This window comes from Annulohypoxylon truncatum (assembly GCF_022578515.1).
Source record: "Annulohypoxylon truncatum strain CBS 140777 unplaced genomic scaffold F4807scaffold_24, whole genome shotgun sequence".
Classification (NCBI taxonomy): domain Eukaryota; kingdom Fungi; phylum Ascomycota; class Sordariomycetes; order Xylariales; family Hypoxylaceae; genus Annulohypoxylon; species Annulohypoxylon truncatum.
In genome coordinates this window covers 567,916-592,206 of record NW_025953810.1, presented here as the reverse complement: position 1 = coordinate 592,206, position 24,291 = coordinate 567,916, and the positions used below count along the sequence as shown (strand labels likewise).

At 31.5% G+C, this 24,291-nt stretch overlaps 6 protein-coding genes across 6 annotated transcripts; 3 read left to right on the top strand and 3 right to left on the bottom strand.

The window, feature by feature from the left end:
- Positions 1-10,694: 10,694 nt before the first annotated feature.
- On the bottom strand, positions 10,695-11,073 carry F4807DRAFT_433201 (uncharacterized protein). The gene is made up of 2 exons (XM_047998655.1): positions 10,950-11,073; positions 10,695-10,905 (listed from the first exon to the last, which is right to left on the bottom strand). The coding sequence occupies exons 1-2, from the start codon at positions 11,001-11,003 to the stop codon at positions 10,741-10,743; spliced, it is 219 nt and encodes a 72-aa protein (XP_047852624.1). The 5' UTR covers positions 11,004-11,073; the 3' UTR covers positions 10,695-10,740.
- On the top strand, positions 11,051-14,097 carry F4807DRAFT_433199 (pre-mRNA-processing factor 39). The gene is made up of 5 exons (XM_047998654.1): positions 11,051-11,504; positions 11,585-11,800; positions 11,856-11,959; positions 12,328-13,533; positions 13,585-14,097. Exons 1-5 carry the CDS (start codon positions 11,433-11,435, stop codon positions 13,751-13,753), a joined length of 1,767 nt encoding a protein of 588 aa, XP_047852623.1. The 5' UTR covers positions 11,051-11,432; the 3' UTR covers positions 13,754-14,097.
- Positions 14,098-15,046: 949 nt separating this feature from the next.
- On the top strand, positions 15,047-16,628 carry F4807DRAFT_165366 (heme peroxidase). The gene is made up of 3 exons (XM_047993384.1): positions 15,047-15,156; positions 15,219-15,718; positions 15,814-16,628. Exons 2-3 carry the CDS (start codon positions 15,229-15,231, stop codon positions 16,398-16,400), a joined length of 1,077 nt encoding a protein of 358 aa, XP_047852622.1. The 5' UTR covers positions 15,047-15,156; positions 15,219-15,228; the 3' UTR covers positions 16,401-16,628.
- Positions 16,629-16,980: 352 nt separating this feature from the next.
- Positions 16,981-18,437, top strand: F4807DRAFT_433194 (ATP11-domain-containing protein). Its single transcript, XM_047998653.1, has one exon. It carries the CDS (start codon positions 17,217-17,219, stop codon positions 18,228-18,230), a length of 1,014 nt encoding a protein of 337 aa, XP_047852621.1. The 5' UTR covers positions 16,981-17,216; the 3' UTR covers positions 18,231-18,437.
- Positions 18,438-18,595: 158 nt separating this feature from the next.
- Positions 18,596-20,483, bottom strand: F4807DRAFT_462184 (acetyl-CoA synthetase-like protein; the record flags this gene model as incomplete). Its single annotated transcript, XM_048001791.1, has 4 exons — positions 18,596-18,930; positions 19,013-19,613; positions 19,669-20,309; positions 20,384-20,483. 4 exons carry the CDS (start codon positions 20,481-20,483, stop codon positions 18,596-18,598), a joined length of 1,677 nt encoding a protein of 558 aa, XP_047852620.1.
- A 1,286-nt stretch (positions 20,484-21,769) lies between these two features.
- Positions 21,770-23,932, bottom strand: F4807DRAFT_462183 (alpha/beta-hydrolase; the record flags this gene model as incomplete). The annotated part of the gene is made up of 1 exon (XM_048001790.1): positions 21,770-23,932. One exon carries the CDS (start codon positions 23,930-23,932, stop codon positions 21,770-21,772), a length of 2,163 nt encoding a protein of 720 aa, XP_047852619.1.
- Between the last annotated feature and the right edge of the window lie 359 nt (positions 23,933-24,291).

The following is a 24,291-nucleotide window of genomic DNA, read 5'->3' as shown; positions in this document are numbered from 1 at the left end:
AATAAAACTTTTATAATAATAATTAAAAACTTAAAAATAAACCGATTATAAAATACTTACATTAATTTTAAAAGTTTTTTAAAAAAATTAAAAAAATAAAATATATATTTTATAAATTAAATAAAACTAATTTATTATAAAAATAATAAAATTAAATATATTATTTTTATAATAAAAATAAATAATTTATAAATAATTTAATATTTATACGTTAATAATTTAATATAAAAAATAAAATTATTTAATTATAAATTTTTTTTAAAAAATATTAAAGCCGAATAATATTATAAATGTTATAAATTTAAATATATCGTTAAATATTATAAAAAATAATTTAAATATAATAAATACGCCGGTTTAATATATAAAAAAAGAAATAAAAATTATTAAAACGTGTTACGTTATTATAATTATAACGGTAAACACGCGGTTTAAAAAAAAAAATATAAATATATAAAAAAAGTAAAAAATAAAATTAAAAAAATTTATATTTATAAACCTTATTAATTTAAAAAAAAATAATAATAAAATATATATTAAACTTTTTTTTATTAAAACATTATTTTAAAAATAACATTAAATAAATAAATAAAAAAAACGTAATATAAATAATTCCCGTTTAACCCGTGTTAAATAATTAAATATTAATAATTTTTCGAAGGTTATATAAACTTTTCCCACTTTAAAAAAAGGAAAATTAAAAAATAAAAATAAAAATTAAATTCGAATAAACTTTAAAAAACTTATAATTTAATAATATTTTATTTAATTTTTATTAATTATTATAAACTTATAATAACTTAAAATAAGTTTAAAATTTATTATTTAATAACCGTAATAAAACGATAATTAACCCCCCCGAAATATTTAATAAATAAAATTTAAATAATATATTAAAATATAAATAAAAATAAAATAATAATTAAAACGTTTTATTTTTAATATAATAATAATATAATTATAATTTAAAAATTATAATTTATTAATAATAAATTATATTATTTATATTTAAAAAATTATTATATAATATAAAAAAAGTTAAATAAAATTATTATATATATTAATAAAATAATAAAAAAGAATTATTAAACCGGTAAAACCGGTTATAATTAAATATTTATAAACTTAAAATATAATATTAAAAAGCTTATAATTTAATTTATTTATATCGAATTAAAAAAATTAACACGAAAAAACTTTATATTAAAAATTATTATAAAAAAAACGAATGAAAAAAATATAATAATAAGAAATTTTAATATATATTATTTATTATAAAATAAAAAAAATAAAATTATAAATAATTTAAAAAAATTATTTATATTAACGGCGCGATAATAATTTACTTTCGTTATAAAAAAAAACATTACCACACGGTTTAAGAAAAATAATAAAAATTTTATTATAAATTTAATATAAATAAATAAAAAATTATTTTCTACCGTCCTTAAAAACTTTTTATAAATAAAATTAAATTATATAACATAAAAAATATAAATTAATATTAATAATAACTTATTATTTAAACGTTTAAAATTAAATAAAAAAATTTAAAAAAAATTAAATAAAACATTAATTAAAATAAAATATAAAAGAATTATAATATTTAATAAATTTAATAACTTAAAAAATATAAATAAATATATTTTTTATTTAATTAAATAATTAAAAAACATTATAAAAATAATATTATTAACCCGTAAAACATTTTATAATAAAATAATAAAATAATAAAACAATTAATTAAAATAAGCGAAAAAAAAATAATTAAGTTAAGGTATAAATGAATTATATAATACATGATTAAATTATAAAATACGTTTAAAGTTATAAATATTAAATATAAAAAAATAATTAAAATAATTAAAAAAAATAACTTTAAAAAAATAATAACGGAAATTTTTAAAAATAATAATATTTTATAAAAAATAAAAAAATATATTAAATTAAAAAATTAATAACTTAATGTTAATTATTAAATTTTATTTTTATAAAAAAATATTATAAAAAAACTTTAAATAAAAAACCACCGAAATAAAAGCGCGTTATTAATATAATGTTTTTTTTTAAACTTAATAATTAATTTATTAAATATTTTAACCGGTTTAAATTTAAGTTAAAAACGGGAAAAAGCCTTTTAAATATTAAAAGAAATAAAATAAAAAAAAATTAAAAATATTATTAAAGATATAAAACTTTAAAAAGTATTTAAAGAAAATATATTTTTAATTAAATTTTTAAAAACATATAAAAAGCCATTATATCGCGTTTTTTTTATAATTATAATATAAAATTTTATATTAAGTTATTACTTTAAAATTTTTCGGAAAACATTAACGATAATATTATTAAAATTAAATAAGTTAAAAAAAGAAAAATCTTTTTTAAATATATATAAATTTATTATATTATTTAATATAATAAAAAAAATTATAAAAAAAGTTATAATAATATAAATTATTATTATAACGGAAAAAAAATATATTTTCCTTAAAAAATAAATAAAAAATAAAACATATAAATTTATTAAAATCGTAGTTTAAATGATTATTAAAAACATTTATTTAACGTGGAAATATAATAATATTATATTATTATTTTAATTAAATATATTAAAAATTTTTAATAATATAATATATTAAAAAATAGCTTACGTTTTAAACTAAAAAAATTATTTATTTTAAATAATTAAATAAATAATAAACTTTATAAAAAAAAAATTAAATTTATATTTAATAAAAAAAATATAAAAAATTAATACATTAAAATTAAAATCCCTTAAAAATTATTTTTATTATTTATTTTATTTATTTTATATATTACCACCTTATATAAAAAGTTAAAACGAAAAAATATATTAATAATAAAATTCATTAATAATATAAACTTATTAATAATAAATAAAAATTTTAACCGTAATTATTAAAAATTAAAAAAAATATATAAAACTTATAAAATATAAATAATAAAATATAATATAACTTTTACATTATAAAAAAATAAATTAATGTATTTTATTAAAGTTTATTAATTTATAAAAACCTTAATAAAATTAAATTAAATAATAATTAACCTTAAAAAAAACGTTAAATTTTTTAAAATATAATTAAATAAAAAATTAAAATAATTTAAATATTTAAAAGTAATTAAAGCGAAAATAAAACGATAATAATATACTTTTTTAAAATTAATAATTTTAATTTAAAGTTATAATATATTAAAAATAAAAGAAATTTATATAAAAATAATAAAAAACATTATAATATATAAAACTATAATATAACACATATTTAATAAAAGTAAATATATAAAAAAAATAATAAAAAAATTTTATAATATTTAATTAACTTATTTTTAAAAAATAAGCGGGGCGTATAAAACCACATTTATAACTTAATTTAAATTAAAAATAAAATATTTATTATTTAATTTATATTTAAATATAAAACTAATAAAATTTAAAAATAAAATTAAATATTTAAGATTTAATAAATTAATTAAAAAAGTTAATAATAAAATTATAAAATGAATTTTAAAACGAAAATAATAATAACGATAATAAAATAACGGCTTTTTTTTTCCACGAGTAAATTTTAAATATAATTATATAATTAAAAAAAAATAATTAAGGGAATAATTATTTAACTTAAACTTAAAAAATAATTTTATAATAAAATAAAAAAAATTTTAAAAAACAACGTAAAAAAACCACATTATACCGGCTTTATAAACCCCCTTAAAAAATATAATAATTAAAAAATAATATTATAATTTAAAGAAATATAAAATTTTAATTTTATTATAAATTTAAACGGAAAAAATAAACTTTAAAACGTTTTTTTTTAAAAAAAGTATTTTTAATATAAATATACTTAAATACATTTATAATAATAAAAAAAAAAACTACATATTATATAATTATAAAATATTAATAATTTATAATGAAAAAAAAAAACATTATAAAAACGGATCGCTTTTAATTAATTATTAATAAAAAAAAATTATTTACACGTTATAATTAAATTAAAAAAAATAAAAATAATTATAAAATAATTTTTAAGAAAAAATCTCCTTTTAATATATAAAGTTATATTATTATTTATATTAAAAGAAAAAATATAATATAAACGGAAAAAAATTAAATAACTTATATATAATTAAAAATAAATAAAAAAAAATAAATATATTATTATTATAATAAAATTTATAAAAAATAATTAAAATTAATATTAAAATTTAAATAAAAATAAACTTTAAAATTAATAAATAAATTCCTTAATTAAAAAAATATTATTAACTTTAAAAAAAATATAATTATTAAAATAAATAATAAATTATTAAATATTAATATAACCGTATTAAACCCGTACCGCCATTATTAATATTATTATAACTTTTTATTAAAAAAGAAAAAATATTTCTTTAAAATAATATAACTTTATATAACATTTAATTTAAATATTAATAATTTTTTAAACCTTTTACAAAATTTATTTTTATATATTTTTTAATAAAAATATTTTATATTTTTTAAAAGTATATAATAATATAAAACGTTAATAAATAAACTTTAATTTTTAATTATTTAAATATAAATTAATAATAATTAATTAATAATAAAATATATTTATATAAAAAATAAATAAAAAAATAATTTACATTAATATATAAGTTTTAAAAATAATATTATTAAAATAAACCTTTTTACATTTAAATTTATTTAAAATAATAAATTAAAGTATTTATTATATTAATTTTAAAAGGTTTAAATATTTTTTAATATTAAGTTTTTATTTTTATAAAACCGGTTTTTAACCGGTGTATAATTTTAATAAACTTAATTTAAAAATAAATAAAATATTAATAAACATTATTAAAATTATCGGTTAAATTATATATATATTTTTTAACTTCGGTAAAAAAAAATTTTATAAAGTTTAAAAATTAAACGAAAATAAGGAAATTTTTTATTATATTAATAATAATTTAATAAAAAAATTAATAAAAAATAATAAAACGATATTAAAACGGTATTATATTATTTAAAAATTATTTATTTAAACGTATTTATTTTTTATTTTTTTATAATGGAAATAAATTTTTATTAAAAACCGGAAATATTAATATAAATAATTTAATTTAATTTTATTAATAAAAATGTAATTTATAAACTTAAAACGAAAATATTTTATATAAAAAACTTTTAATTTAATAATATAAAGAAAATTTAAAATATTTATAATTAATTTTTTATTAATATCGTTAATAATATAATAAAAATCGGTTAATTTTAAAAATAAAAAAAGGAAATTATTTATGTTAAATTTATAACGTAAATTTCCTTTTATATAAGTTTTAATTAATAAAAGGGCTTTTTTATATTAATAAAAAAAAGTAATTATATAATTTTTTTTAAACTTAATGTTGCGGAAAAATAATTATTATTATAATAAAAAAATTCGCATTTAAATCGCGGGTATAACATTAATAAAATAAAAAAAACTTTATTTAAAAACAAAAATAACGATTATTATATAATAACCTTATATAATAACTTTATTTAAAATTTTTTCATTTTATATAAAAATATTTATATTATATATGATTTTTTTCCTTTTTTTTATTATTTTTATTAAAAAAATAAACTTTTATAATTAAAAAATAATAAACTATATTATTATATAATGTAAATAATTAATAATTAAAGCGGGTTAAGTTTTTTCCGGCGCACGGTTTTTACTTAAAAAATTACCTTACTATAACACCGCATGTTTTTTATATAATATATATTATATAATTATATAAAATAATAAACATTCGAAATAAAAAATAATAATAATAATAATAATATTATATTAATAAATATTATAATATAAAATAATAAACGAATAAATAAATGAAATATATATAATTTTAAATACCGGAAATATAAAAATATATTACCATTAATTTATTATATATAAATTTATTATATAAATATATATATATATTAATTAATTAAATACTTAAATAATTAATTAAAAATTTATTAAATTATTATATTATATTAAAAATTAATATATTAATTAATTTAATATTTAATTAATTAAAAATTTTTTTTTATATTTATATTTATTTAATATTATATATTATAATATAAAATTATATATTAATATTAATATTCGAAATAATTAAATTATTTTTTAAATATATTAAAATAAAAAATAAAAATATATATTAAAATATTATTATTAATATACCCGTTATTAATAACGTTAATTACATTAATATTAAAATTATTATTAAATAAAAATAAAAAAAAAACATATATTTATTTAAATTATAAATTAAAAGTTATTTTTAAAGTTTTTTATTATTTAATTAATTATTATTATTATTAAAATTTTTTTTTTATCGGTTAAATATACCATGCGTTTTTTATTAATAAAAAAAACTTAATAACATTTATTATTAATAAATTAAAAATTTTATATAAAACCACCGTTAAAAACCGGTTTAAATAACCGAATTTAAAAGTTTAATTTAATTAACTTATATATTACTTTAAATTTTTTATCGGTAACATTTAATTTACGTATATAAATTTTAAAATTTACCCGGCGGGTTATAAAAAATTATAAAATTAATATATTAAAAATAATCCACGTAAATTAAATAAATAAAAATTCGTAAAAAAAGTTATAAAATGTATAATATTTATAATTATATTAATATTTATATTTAAAAAAAATAAATAATTTAAAATATAATAAATAAAATATTAATTTATATTTATTTTTTATAAATTTAAAAAATAAAACGAGTTTTTTTTAATTAAATATATAATAAATATCGGAATAAAATATTACATTATTTATTAAATTATTTACCGGCGGGAAATTAAAGTTTTTATAATTATATTAATTTATATTATTTATATTAAATTAAATTACGTAAGTTTTAAAAATAATATAAACTTATTAAATATTATAATATATTTACGTTATTTAATAATATTTATTACGATAATATACGGCATTATAAGTTAATTTTAATATTATGTAAATTTTAAAAATTAAAAACAGGAAAATAATAAACGATTATTAAAAATAAAATAAATTTTTATAAAAAAATAATTAATAATTAAAAGTTAATATAACCGTATATTATATTAATTTTATTTTAAAAAAATTAATAATAAATATATAAATTTATAAATAAATAAAAAAGTTTTACGGTTTAAATTATTTAAAATAAAAAAAAATATATTTTTTTATATAACATATTATTATTAAATTAAAAAATAAAAATTATATTAATAATAACGGATTCCGTTAAATATAAATATAAGTTATTAAATTATATATTTTTAATTAAAAAATAACAAATTAAATAAATAAAATTATAATTAATATTATTATTATTAATAATAAAAAAATAAAATAATAATTTATAATTATATAAATAATCGGGATAAAAAATACGAATATTTAATAAAATAATTTAAATTATAAAATTAATATTAACGTTATAAGTTAATATTAAAAATAAGATTATTAATTATAAAAGTTTTTAAAATTTTATTATAAAAAAATATATTAATTATATTAAAAAATAAAAACGCGGAAAAAATAAATAATAATATAAAAATTAAATATAAATAAAGTTATAATAACCGGAAAAAGTTTTTTCTTATATTAATTAAAGTTAATTAAAAATAATTTATATAATATATTAAAAAAAAATTAATATATATTAATATTAATTTATAACGTTTTTTCGTGTTTTTAACATTACGTTTTAATTAAAAAAACGAGTAATAATTAAATTTTCGTTTAATAAAATTATTATATAATAAATATATTTCGTAACGTTTTATTATTTTATATTATTTATAATTTAATTGTATCGATTAATTAATATTCGTAAATTATAACCGTAATTATAAATAATAAATAAAATAATATTTTTTAATAATAATTATTTATTTTTATTTATTACTTATATAATTTTTTATTTTTTAATAAAATGTTTAAATTTACGAAAAATATTATATTATTTAAATTTTTATAAAAGGTTTATTTTATTTTTAATTTCCGAAGTAAATATAAACTTTTTTAAATTTTATATTAATGTAAATATATTTCGTTATTTTTTATAATTTTTTATATTTAATTAAATAAATAATTTTTTTATTTATATTAAATTTATTATATTATTTTATTTATAATAAGAAATTATTATTTATATATAAATTAATTTATATAATAATATTATTATTTTATTAATATTAAAGATTTATTATAAATTTAAATTTTTCGGTAGTTCGTTCGCGTTTTATTTTTCCGTTTTTTCCGACCGGGTTTAATAAAATAAAACTTTTAAAATAAATTAATATATATTATTTTAATTATTTTAATTTTAATTTTTTTATTAATTTAAATATTTTTAATAATAAAAATATCCATTATAATATTATATATTATACGTATTATATTATAACCGAAAACATTTAAAAAAATAATTAAAAAAAAGCTATTAAAATTAAAATTAATAAAAATAAAATTATAATATATATTAAAATTTTTTTTTTTTTATTAATTATTAAATTAAAAATCGTATTTAAGTTTTATCCGATAATACTTTATAAATATTTAAATATTATTTTTATATTCCGCGTAATTATTATTATAATAAAAATAATTATAAAAAAAATAATTTATTTTAAAAAAAATTTAACGTATTTAATATAAAAAGTTTTTACGTAAAAAATTTATATTTATAATATGAAGTTACGTTTTTATTTATTAATTAATATATTAATATAAATTTTTAAATTTACGAATTTTTTACGTTATTATTTTAAGTTTTAATTATTAATTATTTTTTCCGAAAATTTTTAAAACTTAATAAATTATTTATGTTAAATTTAATTTTAATGTTTTTAATTTTTAAATTAATTTTTTAATTTAATATAAACATGTAACGTTTATTTTTTTTATTTAATTAAATTAATTATTAAACGAAATTATATTTTTTTATTATATATTTTATTTTTAATTTTTTTTTTAAAAAATTAATTTTTTTATATTTATTATTTATAATAAATTTTATTATTTTATAAATTAATTATATAATTTAAAAAAAGTTTATATTATTTCGAAATTTATTAAAAAATAAATTAAATTAAATTATATACGAAAATATTTAATATTTTTTTTTTATTTATATAATTAATAATTATAATAATAAATTACGTTTTTATATAAATGTTTATTAATTTTTTAATTATAATTATTTTATATTAATGTTTAAATTTATATAAAGCAAGTATAAATTAATAATATATATATTTTATTTTCCGGTTAAATCGCTTATTACCGATTTTTTTATTTTTCGTAAATATTATAATTAAAAATGTTTATAATTAAAAATAACGTTTTCCGAATTTTTTTTTATTCGGTTTACGTGGTTCGTTTTTTCCGACGTTATTATTTTATTATTTAATAATAAAAATTAAATTTATTTTATTAAAGTTTTAAAAAAAAATAAAAACGGAAATTTTAAATAAATTTTAAAAAAATTAAAGTTAAATAAATTTTATAAATTTAAATTAAAATTAATTTTTATTAATAAAGTAATTTTTAATTTTAAATAATTAAAATTTTAATTTAAATTATTTAATAATTAAATAAATTTAAATTTAATTATTAATAATGTTTATTTTAAGTTATAATAATATTTTATATAAAAAAATAATTTATTTTTAATAATAATAATATAATTTTATTTATAATAAATTTATTTTTTAAAATATTTTAATAATATTCGGTTTAATAAAATTAATTAATTAAAGAAAATAAAAATTTATATTTATTAAATTTTAATTAAAATAATACGATATTTAATTATACGGATTTTAATAATAATAATAATAATTATTTTAAAAATTATTTTTTTAAGAAATGTTTTCGTTTTAATTTTATAATTAATAAAGAAATTATTAATTATTTTTTCGAATTTAATTATTTAAAATAATATAATAATTTAAAATATATTATTTTTTTTATTATTAAAAAAAATTTCATAATAAAATTATTTATATTTATTTTAAGTTTTAATAATAATAATAAAATATATATAATAAATAATAATAAATAATATATTTTAATAAAACGTCCGTTTACGTTTATTATAAACGTTAATAATTATAAATATAAAATTTTTTTTTATTATTATAATAAAATATTTTTATTTTATATTTAAAATATATAAATATATAATAAAAAATAATAATAATAATAAAAATATAAATTTAAAATAAAATAAATGAAATATTTCACGATATAATTAATAAATTAATTTTATAATTAAAAAATTAAAATAAATTTTTTATTTAATTATTTAATATATATTATAATTTTAATAAAAAATAAATATATATTTTCGAACGAAATTAATATATTTTAAAAATAAACGAATATATATTTTTAAATGAAATAAATAAAAAATTATTTTTAATATATAATATTAAATTTAAATTATTTATTATTTAAATTTAACGCGTTATAAATAATATAAATTAAAAAACATTATAATTTTTTATAATTTATAATATTTTTTAATATTATAATTTTTATAAATAATAAAATATAATATTAATAATTAAAGCTTATTATGCATTTATATAATATATATCGTAATATATAAAATGAATTGGTAGGTTAGCGGATTCGGTATTATCGTTTGCCGTCCTTTGGCTTATTCGAAGAATGTTAACTTGTCGAGTGAAATATGCATATGTACTTCGTCCTCACTCAAAGCAGTAACAATGGTATACAAGTTTAACGACCGGGAAGCTGACGATTTAAGATACCTACATGATACTGAAGTCAGAAAAAGAAGTAACTCGACAGCGAGTCTTGCCTTTTTTGTGACAAGACGAGGACAATGACAACTGTACAGGATACTAAGGCTCTCAATACCCACCTGACTAAGCTCTCTCTGGCTCTTTCCTCTTTCATACCTACTACTGTGAGTTGAAAGTTAATATTTTAGCACGGACCACTCTTATGCAAGGTGTCTTCGCTCCCAGCCTCATTTAGATTGTTGCATGTGCTTTTCCTTTTTACCTACCCGTGGACCTTGGTATTTGAGCCAACCAATTTTCTCTCGCGATCATCATTGTTCGCCGTCGATCGAGACAGCTTATTGTCATCCACCCTATCCATCCACTCATTCATTCCTAGGTTATCGCGTATTCCGTCTATAGGAATAATGAGCAACCGTAATCGCAATCATCTATAAGAATTACCCATTACTTGTAAAATTTCTGCGAGTCCCGAAACTCTGCGCATTCCTCTTCGTCGCAGCCTCGCCAACTTGCTTAACTATTCTCTCCTACCTTCGCCCCATCAATAGACCACTCGCGCAAGCTCCCCAAAGTCTTCATTATGGCCGATTTCAATCATTTCGGCGCCTCCGACGAGGAAAATGCCGAGATTAAGAAGTTAACTCTTGAAGTAGTACGTACCAGAGCTATTCGATTCGATCACATACTGCAATAGCAGAGTCATCATTGGAAGCATGGACTAACGATAACTAGGAAGCTGATACCGACAACTTTGAGTCATGGGAGAAGCTTGTACGCGCCTGTGAGGCTCAAGAAGGTGGTCTCAATCGGAACTCCAGCCCTCAAGCTCTTGCCACACTTCGCGATGTGTACGATCGATTTCTCCTCAAGTTTCCGCTTCTTTTCGGGTATTGGAAGAAGTATGCCGACCTCGAATTCAACATATCCGGACCGGAATCCGCTGAAATGGTACGTTATTTCGTTAGTAGTACTTGGTCAATCTCGAAGGCTAATATTCTGATAGATCTATGAGCGTGGATGCGCCAGTATAACAAACTGCGTCGATCTATGGGCTTCTTACTGTTCATTCAAGATGGAGACCACCCACACCCCTCATTTGGTCAGAGAGTAAGTAGAGCTGGATGTTTTTTACCCCGTAACATTTACCACACGACAGAGTCAAAAAGTACATACCGGTCCCCAACACCTTCGGAACGTTTATACACGACTGCTCTGTCGTCGACGGTGAGAAATACCAACAGAATCTATGACATGTTGGATACTTTCTCACACATTCTGCCAGGCCATGGTTTCCTACAGAGTCACCTATTTGACCTTGAACATCCTCGTCGTACTCTCAACCCCGCGCCTTCGGAATGATTTGGAATCGGAACAGTTGCATGCACAATCCCTCCTCTTCTGTATTTACCCCTCGTACCCGCCCTCACTCCCTGACTCCCCCTTTAGTTTCCGTCTTTACTGACCCGTGTCCTTAGACTCTTTGAGCGAGCCGCAAATTGTGTCGGCCTTGACTTTTTAGCCCACCCTTTCTGGGATAAGTACATTGAATATGAGGAAAGACAGGAGGCACAGGATAGAATCTTTGCTATTCTGCAACGAGTCATCCATATTCCTATGCATCAGTATGCTCGTTATTTCGAGCGGTTCCGTCAACTCGCGCACAGTCGCCCGATCAAGGAGTTAGTACCAGCTGAGACTCTTGCGCGTTTCAGAGCGGAGGTGGAAGCTGAGAGCGCCGCGTATGGCGGAGTAGCGCGAACTGAGCTCGAGGTTGAAAGGGACGTTAGAGCAAAGATCGACACTTTGTTCTACGAGATCTTCCAGAAAACCCAAGACGAGACGACCAAGCGATGGACATATGAGTCGGAGATCAAACGACCCTACTTCCACGTTACGGAGTTAGAGAACTCGCAGCTTACGAATTGGCGCAAGTACCTCGATTTCGAGGAGGGCGAGAATGACTTCGCCAGAACGAGTTTCCTCTATGAGCGTTGTATCATCACGTGTGCCTTGTACGACGAATTCTGGTTGCGGTATGCCAGATGGATGTCGGCGCAGCCGGGGAAAGAGGAAGAAGTGCGCCATATATACATGAGGGCCGCTACCCTGTTCGTGCCTATTAGCCGTCCGGGTATCCGCCTTCAGTTTGCTTACTTCGAAGAATCTTGTGGCCGCGTCGGCGTCGCGAGGGATATCCACGAAGCTATACTGATGCAGCTACCCGACTGCGTAGAAGCCATTGTGTCTTGGGCGAACCTCGAGAGACGACAGAATGGGCTTGATGCCGCAATCCAAGTCTACAAAGCACAAATCGATGCGCCGCATGTCAACATATTCACGAAGGCGGTCTTGGTCACTCGCTGGGCGTTCTTGTTATGGAAGATTAAGGGATCCGTGGACGAAGCGAGAACCGTATTTCTGAAGAATGTTCAGTGGTATGCTGACAGCCGTCATTTCTGGGAGAAGTGGCTTGAGTTCGAATTAGAACAGCCCACGAATTCAGAACTAGAGCCGCAACACACCGAACGCGTGAAGACGATCTTCGACGAGCTATTGGCAAAGAGCCGGATTTCTTCGGCAGCCAAGAAGGAGCTGTTCCTGGTGTATCTCTCCTATCTTCAAGAGAGAGGGGGGGCAGAAGCCATGAAGCAATTCTTAACAATCGATCGTGAAATCTATGGGTATGTGGTTTCTCTCCAATCAGGCTTACTTTTCATGCTAACGTTCTGCAGACCCGCGTCGCTGTCAGTGCTTGATAAACCCATGTCCAAGGAAAATGGGGTTCCGAGAACTCCGTTAGACGAAACTACTAGAGCGAAGGCTGAGAGCAGGTATCCTGCGTATTATGAGTACTACATGGAACCAGACTCTAGCCCACAAGGCACGGCACCTTTCCAGTAAGGTTGGAGGTTAATCCAAGCCTCTAGAAGCTTTTTAGAAGGATCTGATCTCAATGGGCGCGACACTCGGGAGGTAGAATGAGGCAAAAGGGTCTGTACCATACACGCGTTTCGTTTATCCAAGGACCCACAACTATAATAGGAGCACATCAGGTCTCTGATGATTCGGCATGATGAGCGTGGGGGAGGTTTCGTGTATAATGAACGGGATTTTGCTACTGGAGGGTCAGGCTGCCCTCGAAAATTACAAGGCAGTTCCAAGCACACTTCTGTTCTACAGTGAGTTAATGAGTTAATTCGAGAATTAAAAAAAAATATAAAAAAGAATTTAGATCAATTTGCCAAAGTCTAGATTTTGCTATAGATAGTGACGCGAATCGATGTTGAGTCAGAAATGAACTGACTCAGAATTTCTATAAAATCTAGAGACTTGGCATGCTAAGAACAGGAACCCGAGGGAGTGCGAAAAGCCGAAGCTATGAACCGACTTTGATCCGGTGATCGGAGATAAGGCCAAGCTCGTACGGGCAGACATCCTTGGATTTTCTTGGATTTGGAAGTTGGAAGCGTTCCTGCTATGTACTACTAGAGCCCGAACATTTTAAAGGTTCGGCGTCTACTGCGTTCTGGCTTGGGCAAGACCCTGACGCCTTGCTAGCAAAATATTTCGACAAGGTACCCCAATATACGGGTACAGGTACACGTACTAGTCCCACTGTTTCCCCGTTCTGTGTGGCGTCAAGTGGGTTCGTGTTGAATAAGCTTCATGTTCCTGACAAATACTTTAAACGTGCGTATGTACTGTACTTAGAAAAGTTCGCCGATTATTCCTTATCCAGATAAACCAATTGAGTTTTGGAATATACGGACACATCCGCGAATACCTATCAGCAACCTGTATTTGCCTACCTCTGTACGTAAACTACAATGGATATTTGCATTGCTTGTGTGTAGTTTCAGAAAAAAACACGTGATAGGCAACTATGCGGGATGCATGCTCGCCCATGAGTTAGAGATCTGGGCGTTGATTCGCCGCTCGAATTGGCATCAGATGTTGCCATTCACAGTAACTCCGTCGAAAACGCTAGCACGGCACCACGAACGCCGTTTAGGGCGCCTTATGGACCCGCCTAGAGAAACCGAGAGAAGACGATTAGGGGGCGGTGGCCAATAGGAAAGCTCAGATTATTCCTTACTAAGAAGGCCGTTCATCTCAGCGACGGTACTCCTGCCCGTCCTCGGCTTTCTTTTTCAGTCTTCTGTGTGATCCCAGGGATTACTTTCTTCTTCCGACATTTTTCTCCCACATAACAATATATCTCAGTTATCGTATTTGTCTCTTCTTTCCTTTTTCGGCGTATTCTATCCCACCACATTCCTCTGCTGCGCATTAGGAAAGTCAAGGTGAGACAATCATATACCGAAGACATTGGTATCGTATCTTGTTTCTAATCAGCGATATATTCGGCGTTGCAGATGTCTGCCTCGACGGTATCTCGTCAGATCGCCCGTGCGACCCTGCGCACCACCGCCAGAAACACATTCGCGACCTCTTCTCGACAGGCTTTCCGACAACATGGCCGCCGTTTCTACTCGTCCGAGCCGGCTAAGTCTTCAGGGTCGTCCACCCTACTATACTTAGCGGGTGCTGCCGTCGCAGGTGGTGCTGGTTACTATTTCTACGCACAGGGTGGTTCGGCCGGTACCAAGGTCTTCACCCCCACCAAGGAGGACTATGTGAAGGTGTACAACGAGATTGCCAAGCTCCTCGAGGAGCATGATGAATATGACGATGGTAGCTACGGTCCCGTTCTCCTTCGTCTGGCATGGCACGCTAGCGGTACCTTCGACCAGGCAACTGGTACTGGCGGTAGCAATGGTGCCACCATGCGATTCGCCCCCGAAGGTGACCACGGCGCGAATGCTGGCTTGAAGCATGCTCGCGACTTCCTAGAGCCTGTTAAAGGTACGTTTGTATCAGACGATGAGTCAAGTGGCAATCCTGTGCCCTTGCATAAATGAGTAAGAAAATGACACAGCATGACTAATACTCACCTGTAGCCAAGTTCCCCTGGATTACCTACTCCGATCTTTGGATCATCGGTGGCGTTGCTGCTGTCCAGGAGATGCAAGGCCCCATCATCCCGTTCCGGCCTGGTCGCCAGGACCGGGACGCTGCGGCTTGCACTCCTGACGGACGTCTTCCGGACGGAGCTCAGGGCGGAGACCACCTTCGTAACATCTTCTACCGCATGGGTTTCAACGACCAGGAAATCGTTGCCCTCGCTGGCGCCCACGCTCTAGGCCGATGCCACACGGACCGAAGTGGTTTCGATGGCCCGTGGACTTTCTCCCCCACTGTCCTGACTAACGATTACTACACTCTTCTCTTGAACGAGAAGTGGCAGTGGCGTAAGTGGAATGGTCCTAAGCAGTACGAGGACGCCAAGACCAAGTCGCTCATGATGCTTCCGGCCGACTATGCCCTTGTCCAGGACAAGGCTTTCAAGCCATGGGTAGAGAAATATGCCAAGGACAACGACCTCTTCTTCAAGGACTTCGCCGCTGTCGTTAAGAAGCTTTTCGAGCTCGGCGTCCCCTTCAAGCAGGATACCGAGACTATCATCTTCAAGCCTACCAACGCTTAAAGATTATCTTATGAACATGATACCATTATATAGATCTAGAGAAGACGATACTAGACAAGACGTTAGATCAAGACGAAGACAAAGACGAAGACAGATAATGCTAGAGCTAGATCTAGATAGACCTGAAACTAGAGACGATTCATGTCGTTAACGACGAAAGAAAGGAGGATTGAGGGGAAGAGGGGTACCCTGCAAAGAGCAGGTTGGAGATCTTATATATTATGTATGTATGTGTGCTTACTAGCCTAGCTGTCATATTTACTTGCCGGTGGTTACTCCAAGGGAAGCTGAGAGTCGTCGTAATCAACTAATAGTGTCCTTTTCATACCTGTACTGCTTTGATTTTTGTTCTAACCGTCCAGTGATGGTGACGATGATGTTGATGCTGAAGTATCAAATATGAAAGTGCCGAAAATAACTTAGTCGGCTTAGAATCATGATGATTCTAATAGGCTGATGATTCCTCTAAACGTAATGACTCCATACCGGCTCCATTCTCTTTGTCTCCACTGCCATGTTCTGTACCTACGGTACCTATACAAAGTTATGCATGGGGTGAAGCCTGCCATTTTAGTGTCCCACTCTTTTTATCGGATCGCATCCGATCTGCAAGCTTTCCGAAAGTTTGAGCTTCTTTCCAAACCTTCGATTCTTCAAGGTCTATTCCCACGCTCTTTCTTTCAACCACCTTCCCCAGGTTCCAATTGGAGAAGCGTGGTGGGTACGCTACTTCCTATCGTCTCTCTTAACAGATTCTACTCTTTCTTTTTTTCCTTTTTTCTTTTCTTTAGCTGTAGGAAAAGACCGGGAGGCCCAATGGCGACGGCCCGCATCCCCGCCCTGCGCAACCTGCTAGGCCGACGGCTGCCCCTCCGGCCGCCGCCGGCCCAGCAGCGCCGCTGGGCCCAAGTCCATGACGTACGATTCCTAGCGACGACCCAGGCGAGCCGCAGCGTGACGGAGAAGTACCGCGAGAAGCTCGACCGCAAGGCGCGCGAGGAGGGGCTCAGCGACATCGGCGAGCTGAAGGAGGCGTACCGCGACCGCATCCAGGAGCTCAAGAAGAAGGACAGCGTCCGCATTCCCGGGCTCGACGCGCTGCTCGCAGATGAACCCGCGCCGGGGACCACCACCACCGCCGCGACGAATGCCGCGCAAGCACAGACTAATAATACGAGCGAAGCTTCGGACAAGCCCACTCAGACACCGCCACCCTCGCCGCACACGGGCCCCGACCAAACAACAACAACCTCGTCCATTAAACCACTCTCCTCCATCCTCGACCTGCATAAAGCCCGCGCGCTGCCCGAGAAGGAGCTCTCAGCAATATGGCGGCTCCGCCACGCCTCCTCGCCGACCTCTCTCTGCGCCGTGATCCCAGCTCCCACATACGCAGCTCTCGAAGCCACCGCGCGCAGACACCCTACTTTTGTCTTACCGGTGCCGCGCGGCGCCGACGTCGGCGCCGAGATACACTTCCTGCAGTGGGTGTTCGACGGCGGCTCGCGCACGGCGACGGTGTTGTTCACGCAGCTCGCCGAGTACAAGGCGCGCGGCGAGTGGGCGCAGCCGCACACGAGCGTCACGCACTACTTCGACGAGGGGCTCGCGGAGGCGCCGGGCGTGGTGCTCATGGCGGGCAGTGTGGTCGAGGGCCGCGGGGCGAGTGTCGCGGACGCGAGGTGGCTTGTTATGCTTTTGCAGCGCTTCTACGGCGGCGAGGGCAAGGGCGGGGATCAGGGGAAGAGGAGGTTGCTGGAGCAATTTGGTCGCGGGGACGGGGCGTTTAGCGTGGAGAGGTTGTTGGAGGAGAGCGAGAAGTTGGGTTAAGAGGATTAAGGACTCGAAGTGAGACTAAAACTAACTGCCAACTGTCGAGTCTACTATGCTACGCAACAGTACACTCGACGATGGTCTGTACACCCATGGATGGGCATACGAAGTATATACGGGCCCCCAAGGCTGGTTCCACATCGGCTAAACGACTGACCACGCCGTTTACGAATAGAGGATGGAGATACCAATAACAAAAGGACATTCGGTTGTACAATTATATTTGTATATGTACAAACTCTATACACTTGGGTATTCTAGAAGATAGACAGAAAGCTATACTATCCAAGCTTGATCTTATATGCCGCTGCTTCCTAATTTGCTCTTCATTATATAATCGCCGCCACTATACCCAGGTATCTTTATAACTTGGGCCCCTTGGCACGCTCGTCCTCCTTCCTAGCCTGCTCCTTCAAAATTCTGCGCAGCAGCTTGCCGCTGGCGTTCTTGGGCACCTCGTCGACGAACCGCACGCCGCCCCGCAGACGCTTGTGCTGGGCCACCTTACCCTCGACCCAGGCCACGATCTCGGCGGCCTTGTCGTCGGTCCGCGGCACGCCGGGGCGCAGCACCAGATACGCCCGCGGGACCTCGGTCTCGCGCTCGTGGTCGTGCGCGGGGACCACGCACGCGTCGGCGATCTCGTTGTGGCCTAGCAGGATGCCCTCGAGTTCAGCGGGCGCGACTTGGAAGCCCTCTTTAGACGTAGGTGTCAGCCTTTCTTTCTTTTTATCATATTTTTTTTATCTAATAGAGTAGGTTAGTTGAGTAGTACTTACTATACTTGATCAATTCCTTTAGCCGGTCCGTGATATAGAAGTTGCCTTTGACGTCGACATATCCGATATCGCCCGTCTTGAAGAAGCCGTCCTCACTGAAAGTGTTCGCCTGCAGCTCGGGACGGTTGAGGTAGCCGGGGAACACATTAGGCCCGCGGAACCACAGCTCGCCTTCGCCCTCGCCCGGTCCCCGCTCTTTGCCGGTCTCGATGTCGACGATCTTAGCCTCGATGTTGGGGAGCAGTTTGCCGCAAGATCCATTGTAGCGCGCCCAGTCGGCAATGTTTCCCTTGGTCAGGACGGGCGCCGTCTCCGAGAGCCCGTACCCCTGCATCACGGGGATGGTCAGGCGCTGCCACACCATCTCAACGAGGTCGCGGCCCAGGGGCGCGGCGCCCGAGTTCATCCACTTTAAAGAAGATAGATCGTACTTCGAGACGGATGGATGCTTGGCTAGCGCAAGAATGACCGGCGGGGGAACCGAGGCGTACGTTACGCCGTGATCCTGGATCGCCTTGCAAAACTTGTCGAGGTCGAACTTGGGTAGTATGACGGCCTGGATTCCCATAAATATTCCTTGCAGCGCAATGCAAGTGAGGCCCTGTTTTATACGTGAGTTTCTTACACATTTATATGGGGATATGGTTATGGCTTACGTATATATGGAAGAATGGGAGTATTGCGATTTGCCTATCACCCTTTCCGTCAGGACCGCCCGAGTGAAAAAGCCCGTTAAGCCTTTCGACATGTGCGATCTGCGTCAGATTGGCGACGATGTTATAATGTGTAAGCATAACACCCTTAGGTAACCCAGTGGTACCGGAACTGTATACCAGGAAAGAAACGTCCTTCTTAGGGTCGAGCCTTGGGCGAAGCGAAGGTATCCCCAGGAGACTCGAGTGACGAATCTCAGTGAAATGCTTAAATTTGCCATTAGGATCTCTTGCATCCCCGAGCAAAATAATGCGGTCTTCTGGTAGGCCGATGATCTTTGCGGCTTCAAGTACCGCAGGTAGCATAGGTACTTGCGTTACGATTCCTTTCACTTTAGAGTCTTTCATCTGAAATGCTAACTCTTTGGTCGTGTAGTTCGGATTAGCAGTCGAGCACGCACCGCCAGCCCATAGCACGCCGAAAAATACCGGCGCGTAGTCGATGCTGTTGGGCGAGAAGAAGCCGAGAGCGTCGCCCTTCTTGAAACCCCATTGGGATTTGAGCCCCTTTCCAAATTCGACTGCCGTATTTTTCACTTGAGCCCAGGTGTAGGTACGCCCTGTCTCAGGGTCGACGTATATCTCTATTATCATACATCAGAATTTTGTAGTATTTTGAGTTATCATGTCACATGTGTAATGCATTCTTAAAACATACCTTTGTCATCTGCGAAGGGCCTATCCTTCCTTTCGAATATAAGTTGCCATAAGTCGATACTCGGTATCGACAGAGGCGCATGAAAGGACTTAACTACCATTTTGACGACCGCAGGCTCCGAGAAGCGGCAAACGAGAACAAGCAACGACTAGACCAAACTGTAATGAAATCACCTTTGTGGGTAGCAACACTTCAGAATGTTGAGTTTTGTACTAGTAGAACGAAAGTTGAGGTGAAACAAGAGATCTAGCAGGTTGGGTCCCGCAGTAAGGGTCACAACTTCCGAGGTTGTTAGGAATGAGTAGGTACGTAACAAAGAAGCAGTAGCTTAACCAATCCTACAGCTCCTTCCTGGTTTAGAGCCGCGACGTCAATCCCGGAAGGCCGTCCGATCTAGCTGCTACGACATAGGTAGTTAGCTACTTCCCTAGGTAGCTTGACGAGTGGAGAAGGCCAATTGACTTTACCCCGATTCACCTCATTCTTCCTCTTTAAGGTTTGGCCCCTTGTGTGGTATCCGAGGAACGTCCACTGATCACATAATCTACCCAAGCAACTAGGTAAGGTGCCTAGGCAATGATCACTACCTAACCCAAATTCCTATCTCGACCCGGAGAGGGGTTCTCCATCATAGTCCATAATTGAGGATCGGAGGTATTAACCTATCCCCGTTCCTGGCCCGTATCCGGCGAAGCATGATAACGTAGCTTGTTAAGCTTGCGTAGCTTCTGTGGGCCAATTGTACGAGAAGCCGAATGGGCATCTCGCAGACCAACCACAGCAAGTAAAGCGCTCAGAGGGAATGGCACGGGAACCCCAGATCTTTACCTAGACAAGGATTAGAGCAAGATCGCTAACCCTACAAAGATAAGCTTCAAACTTGCCGCTGCGGGGGAATTCTGGAGAAATTTATGAGGCTTGTAAGCGGTGAGAATAGAGTTGAATGATAAAATGTAATAACATATTTTCAATCTGGATCACGAAATCAGGCATTGTGATTTATATAGATTTGCATTGCAAGGCTAGAAGGGTCAAACAAATTTTGTGGGAAATCGCATGGTGCAGTCCGTTGAGCGGATAAATATTTAACCTGGGATTCGACAGAAGCCGGCCTTCTGACAATGCTAAGTGAAGTCAATGTTAATAATAAAAAAATTAGGGTTGAAATAGCATGTTGCTATTAGGACTTCTAAAATATTGAATCTTAGAAGACTCTCATGGATATGTACCTAGGTATATACCGTATTCGATGTGCGTTGCCTTTGTATATACATATAACGTGTTGTAATCGTTTGCCATAAAAATTAAACCATCCCATACAATTACGTAGTCGTGTCCAAAAGGTAAAAGCATAAAGGGGTATCATGTTCTAGTAAGGATGAAGGATCATGCCGAATCGCCGCTCGATAACTCCGCATTTCCATTATCCATCGAGACACCCTCCGGTATCCAGGCTGCGATGTTCTCGCAGCCGCTCGGGATCTTACATTCGTCTCGGACATTACATGTCTTCCACAGCACCTCCCGAATCTCCCGGAAGATTTGATCCACGGCATCCATTGCCCATATAACGTCAAGATGTTCATATTCCGGAAGAATCTTGCTGTGAACCAATTTGACATGTGGCTCTCGTCCCTTCTCGAACCGATGTAGTAATTTCCGTCCGTCGACAAGATCGTCGTTTCCGGCTACCCACAATGCGAATGGGCAGACCTGCTCATTGTACCAGGCCGTCATGCCCTTAGGTTTTCTGTGGTGTTCTCTAGCACTGTTCGCTACACCAGAGTCTCTACGTTGGCTATCTGTTTCTGCCAGGGGTCCATCAGTTCCGTCTTCCCGATCCTCACTGTGCCACTCTTCCTTAGTAGAGAGGATACACTTGTGTTTTGCGAAGCATTCCCGACCTAACCACCAACGCATCGATTCGGAGCTTACGTAAACGGGTGCAAATTGAAACATGCGATCCCTCAAACCGCGATCCCAGCGAGTGTCCGTCCAGTCAAAGAGGAACGAGAATACGGTATAACCAAGCTGTCCGTAAATGTGAGGATGAAGTATCGAATGCATCGTCATCATCAAAGGGATGAAAGCGTGGATACCAAACATGAGTCGGAAGAGAGCCGGTGATATGACACGCATAAACTTGAAGTACATCTTGCCAATCAAAGGTCCGGCATAGGCCGCTGGTGCAAGGGCGCAAAATACGGTGAGTTTTTCACCAAGCTCTGGACGTTGTTCTTTCGCAAGGGCTACAAAAGTTTGCGTCGTACCTTGGGAGTGGCAAACCAGCCCAATCTTCTCGAATCCTGTTTCGAACAACACCCTCGAGACCAACGCGGACAGATCAAAGACGCCCATTTGGCGGATGTTCCAGCACCACATACGAGGATCTGAATAGTCTAGGAGAGTATGCTTAGGGTGGAAACCGCACCGGTTATTTCCAAGCCACACGTCGTAGCCCGACTTGCATAGGTAGAACGCTAACGAATCGTCGTCATTGACGCAGTACGCCCCTGAACTCTGTAGTAGTCCATGCATCAGGAGTACTGGGAATTTGCGCTTTTGGCCGGGGTCTCTTAGTCGCCTCCTATAATCCCCTGTAAATAACTCCGGTCCTCGGTAAGATCTCTCTTGGTCATCCAATTTAGTGTATTCTCGAGGATCATAGACGTGCCAAAGATCGATGATAAATCCATCTTCGGTTTGAACTTCAAATTCTTCGACGTCTAGGCCAACCCTCCGTGCATAATAGCCAACGTCGCAAACGACTGGATCTGGTCCACCCTCTGTCGGAACATAAACTTCGCTCTCCTGAGCACGTTCTTGGTCCGGAGTCCTCTGTCCTTGAGACTTCCGCCTCTTCCAGGACCTTGCCTGTTCCTTCCGCAAATTCTTCCTCCGAACTTCCTCTTCATAGAAGGGCCTTCGAGCATCGGGGTTTCGAAATGTTAGACGTAGCCATATTTTAGTGCACGCCCTTGGTATGCTCGTAAATAAAGCGCCGAGAACGATAACGCCTAAGAAGCCCGCACTTAGAAAAAATGATGATGCTCGGAAAGTCCAACATTGCATGTCTCTGAGTAAAGATGGCGGCCCGTATAAAGGCAAAGGAGGAAAGAGAGGGTGCGTGTTGGTCGGTGGCATGGTGCGCCTTAGAGATACCTCACTCGACTTTTGCGCCGCTTTGTCCTCTGCATGGGATGCTGGCCCGAAGCCAGCAACAGCGCTTGGTGACACTTGGGCATTATCATCGTGTTGACCAGCCGCTTCTTTCGAGAACTCGCTGCTTATTTCGTCTTTCAGTATATTTAGTTTATGAGCCTGTTCAAGTGGGACAGGAGGTAGTCGGTTCCCGTCGGCTGTGACAATAACAGGATCTTGCGGTGTAATGAACTGAGCCTCAACCGCAACGGTCTCTGGGAATTCATTGTTCTCTGCTGTTTGAAGTGAAAGTTTTTCTGCTTGTTGGGCAAATTCAACAGCCGTGTGGGCAGCGAGGGAGCCAGACGGCTGTGATTTAGGTAAATGAGGGTCGGTATTGAGTCCCATTGTGATGCTTAACCGCAGAAGTTGTATTCATCGGTGTTCGAAGACAATCCGAGACATTCGATTTAACTGTAACTTGGATAATGAATTTTTAGAAAACGCAAACCCGACAACCAAAGAGCCTAACAGATCTACGCCACTGGATCTAATTTAAATCTGGCAAGCAATCTAGAAACTTTGAATCTTCCGAGTGTCAGCAGTAAAGCGCCGAACCCAGGTTGGATTCCAGAGCAGATCAGCCACCTACGAAATTGAAGAATAGGTTTATATATAGAATAGAAGAAGTCGATACATATGTACCTGGGTAACATGCATATGACTAGCGTAAATCGATGAATGACTTGATCATCAGCGTAAAAATG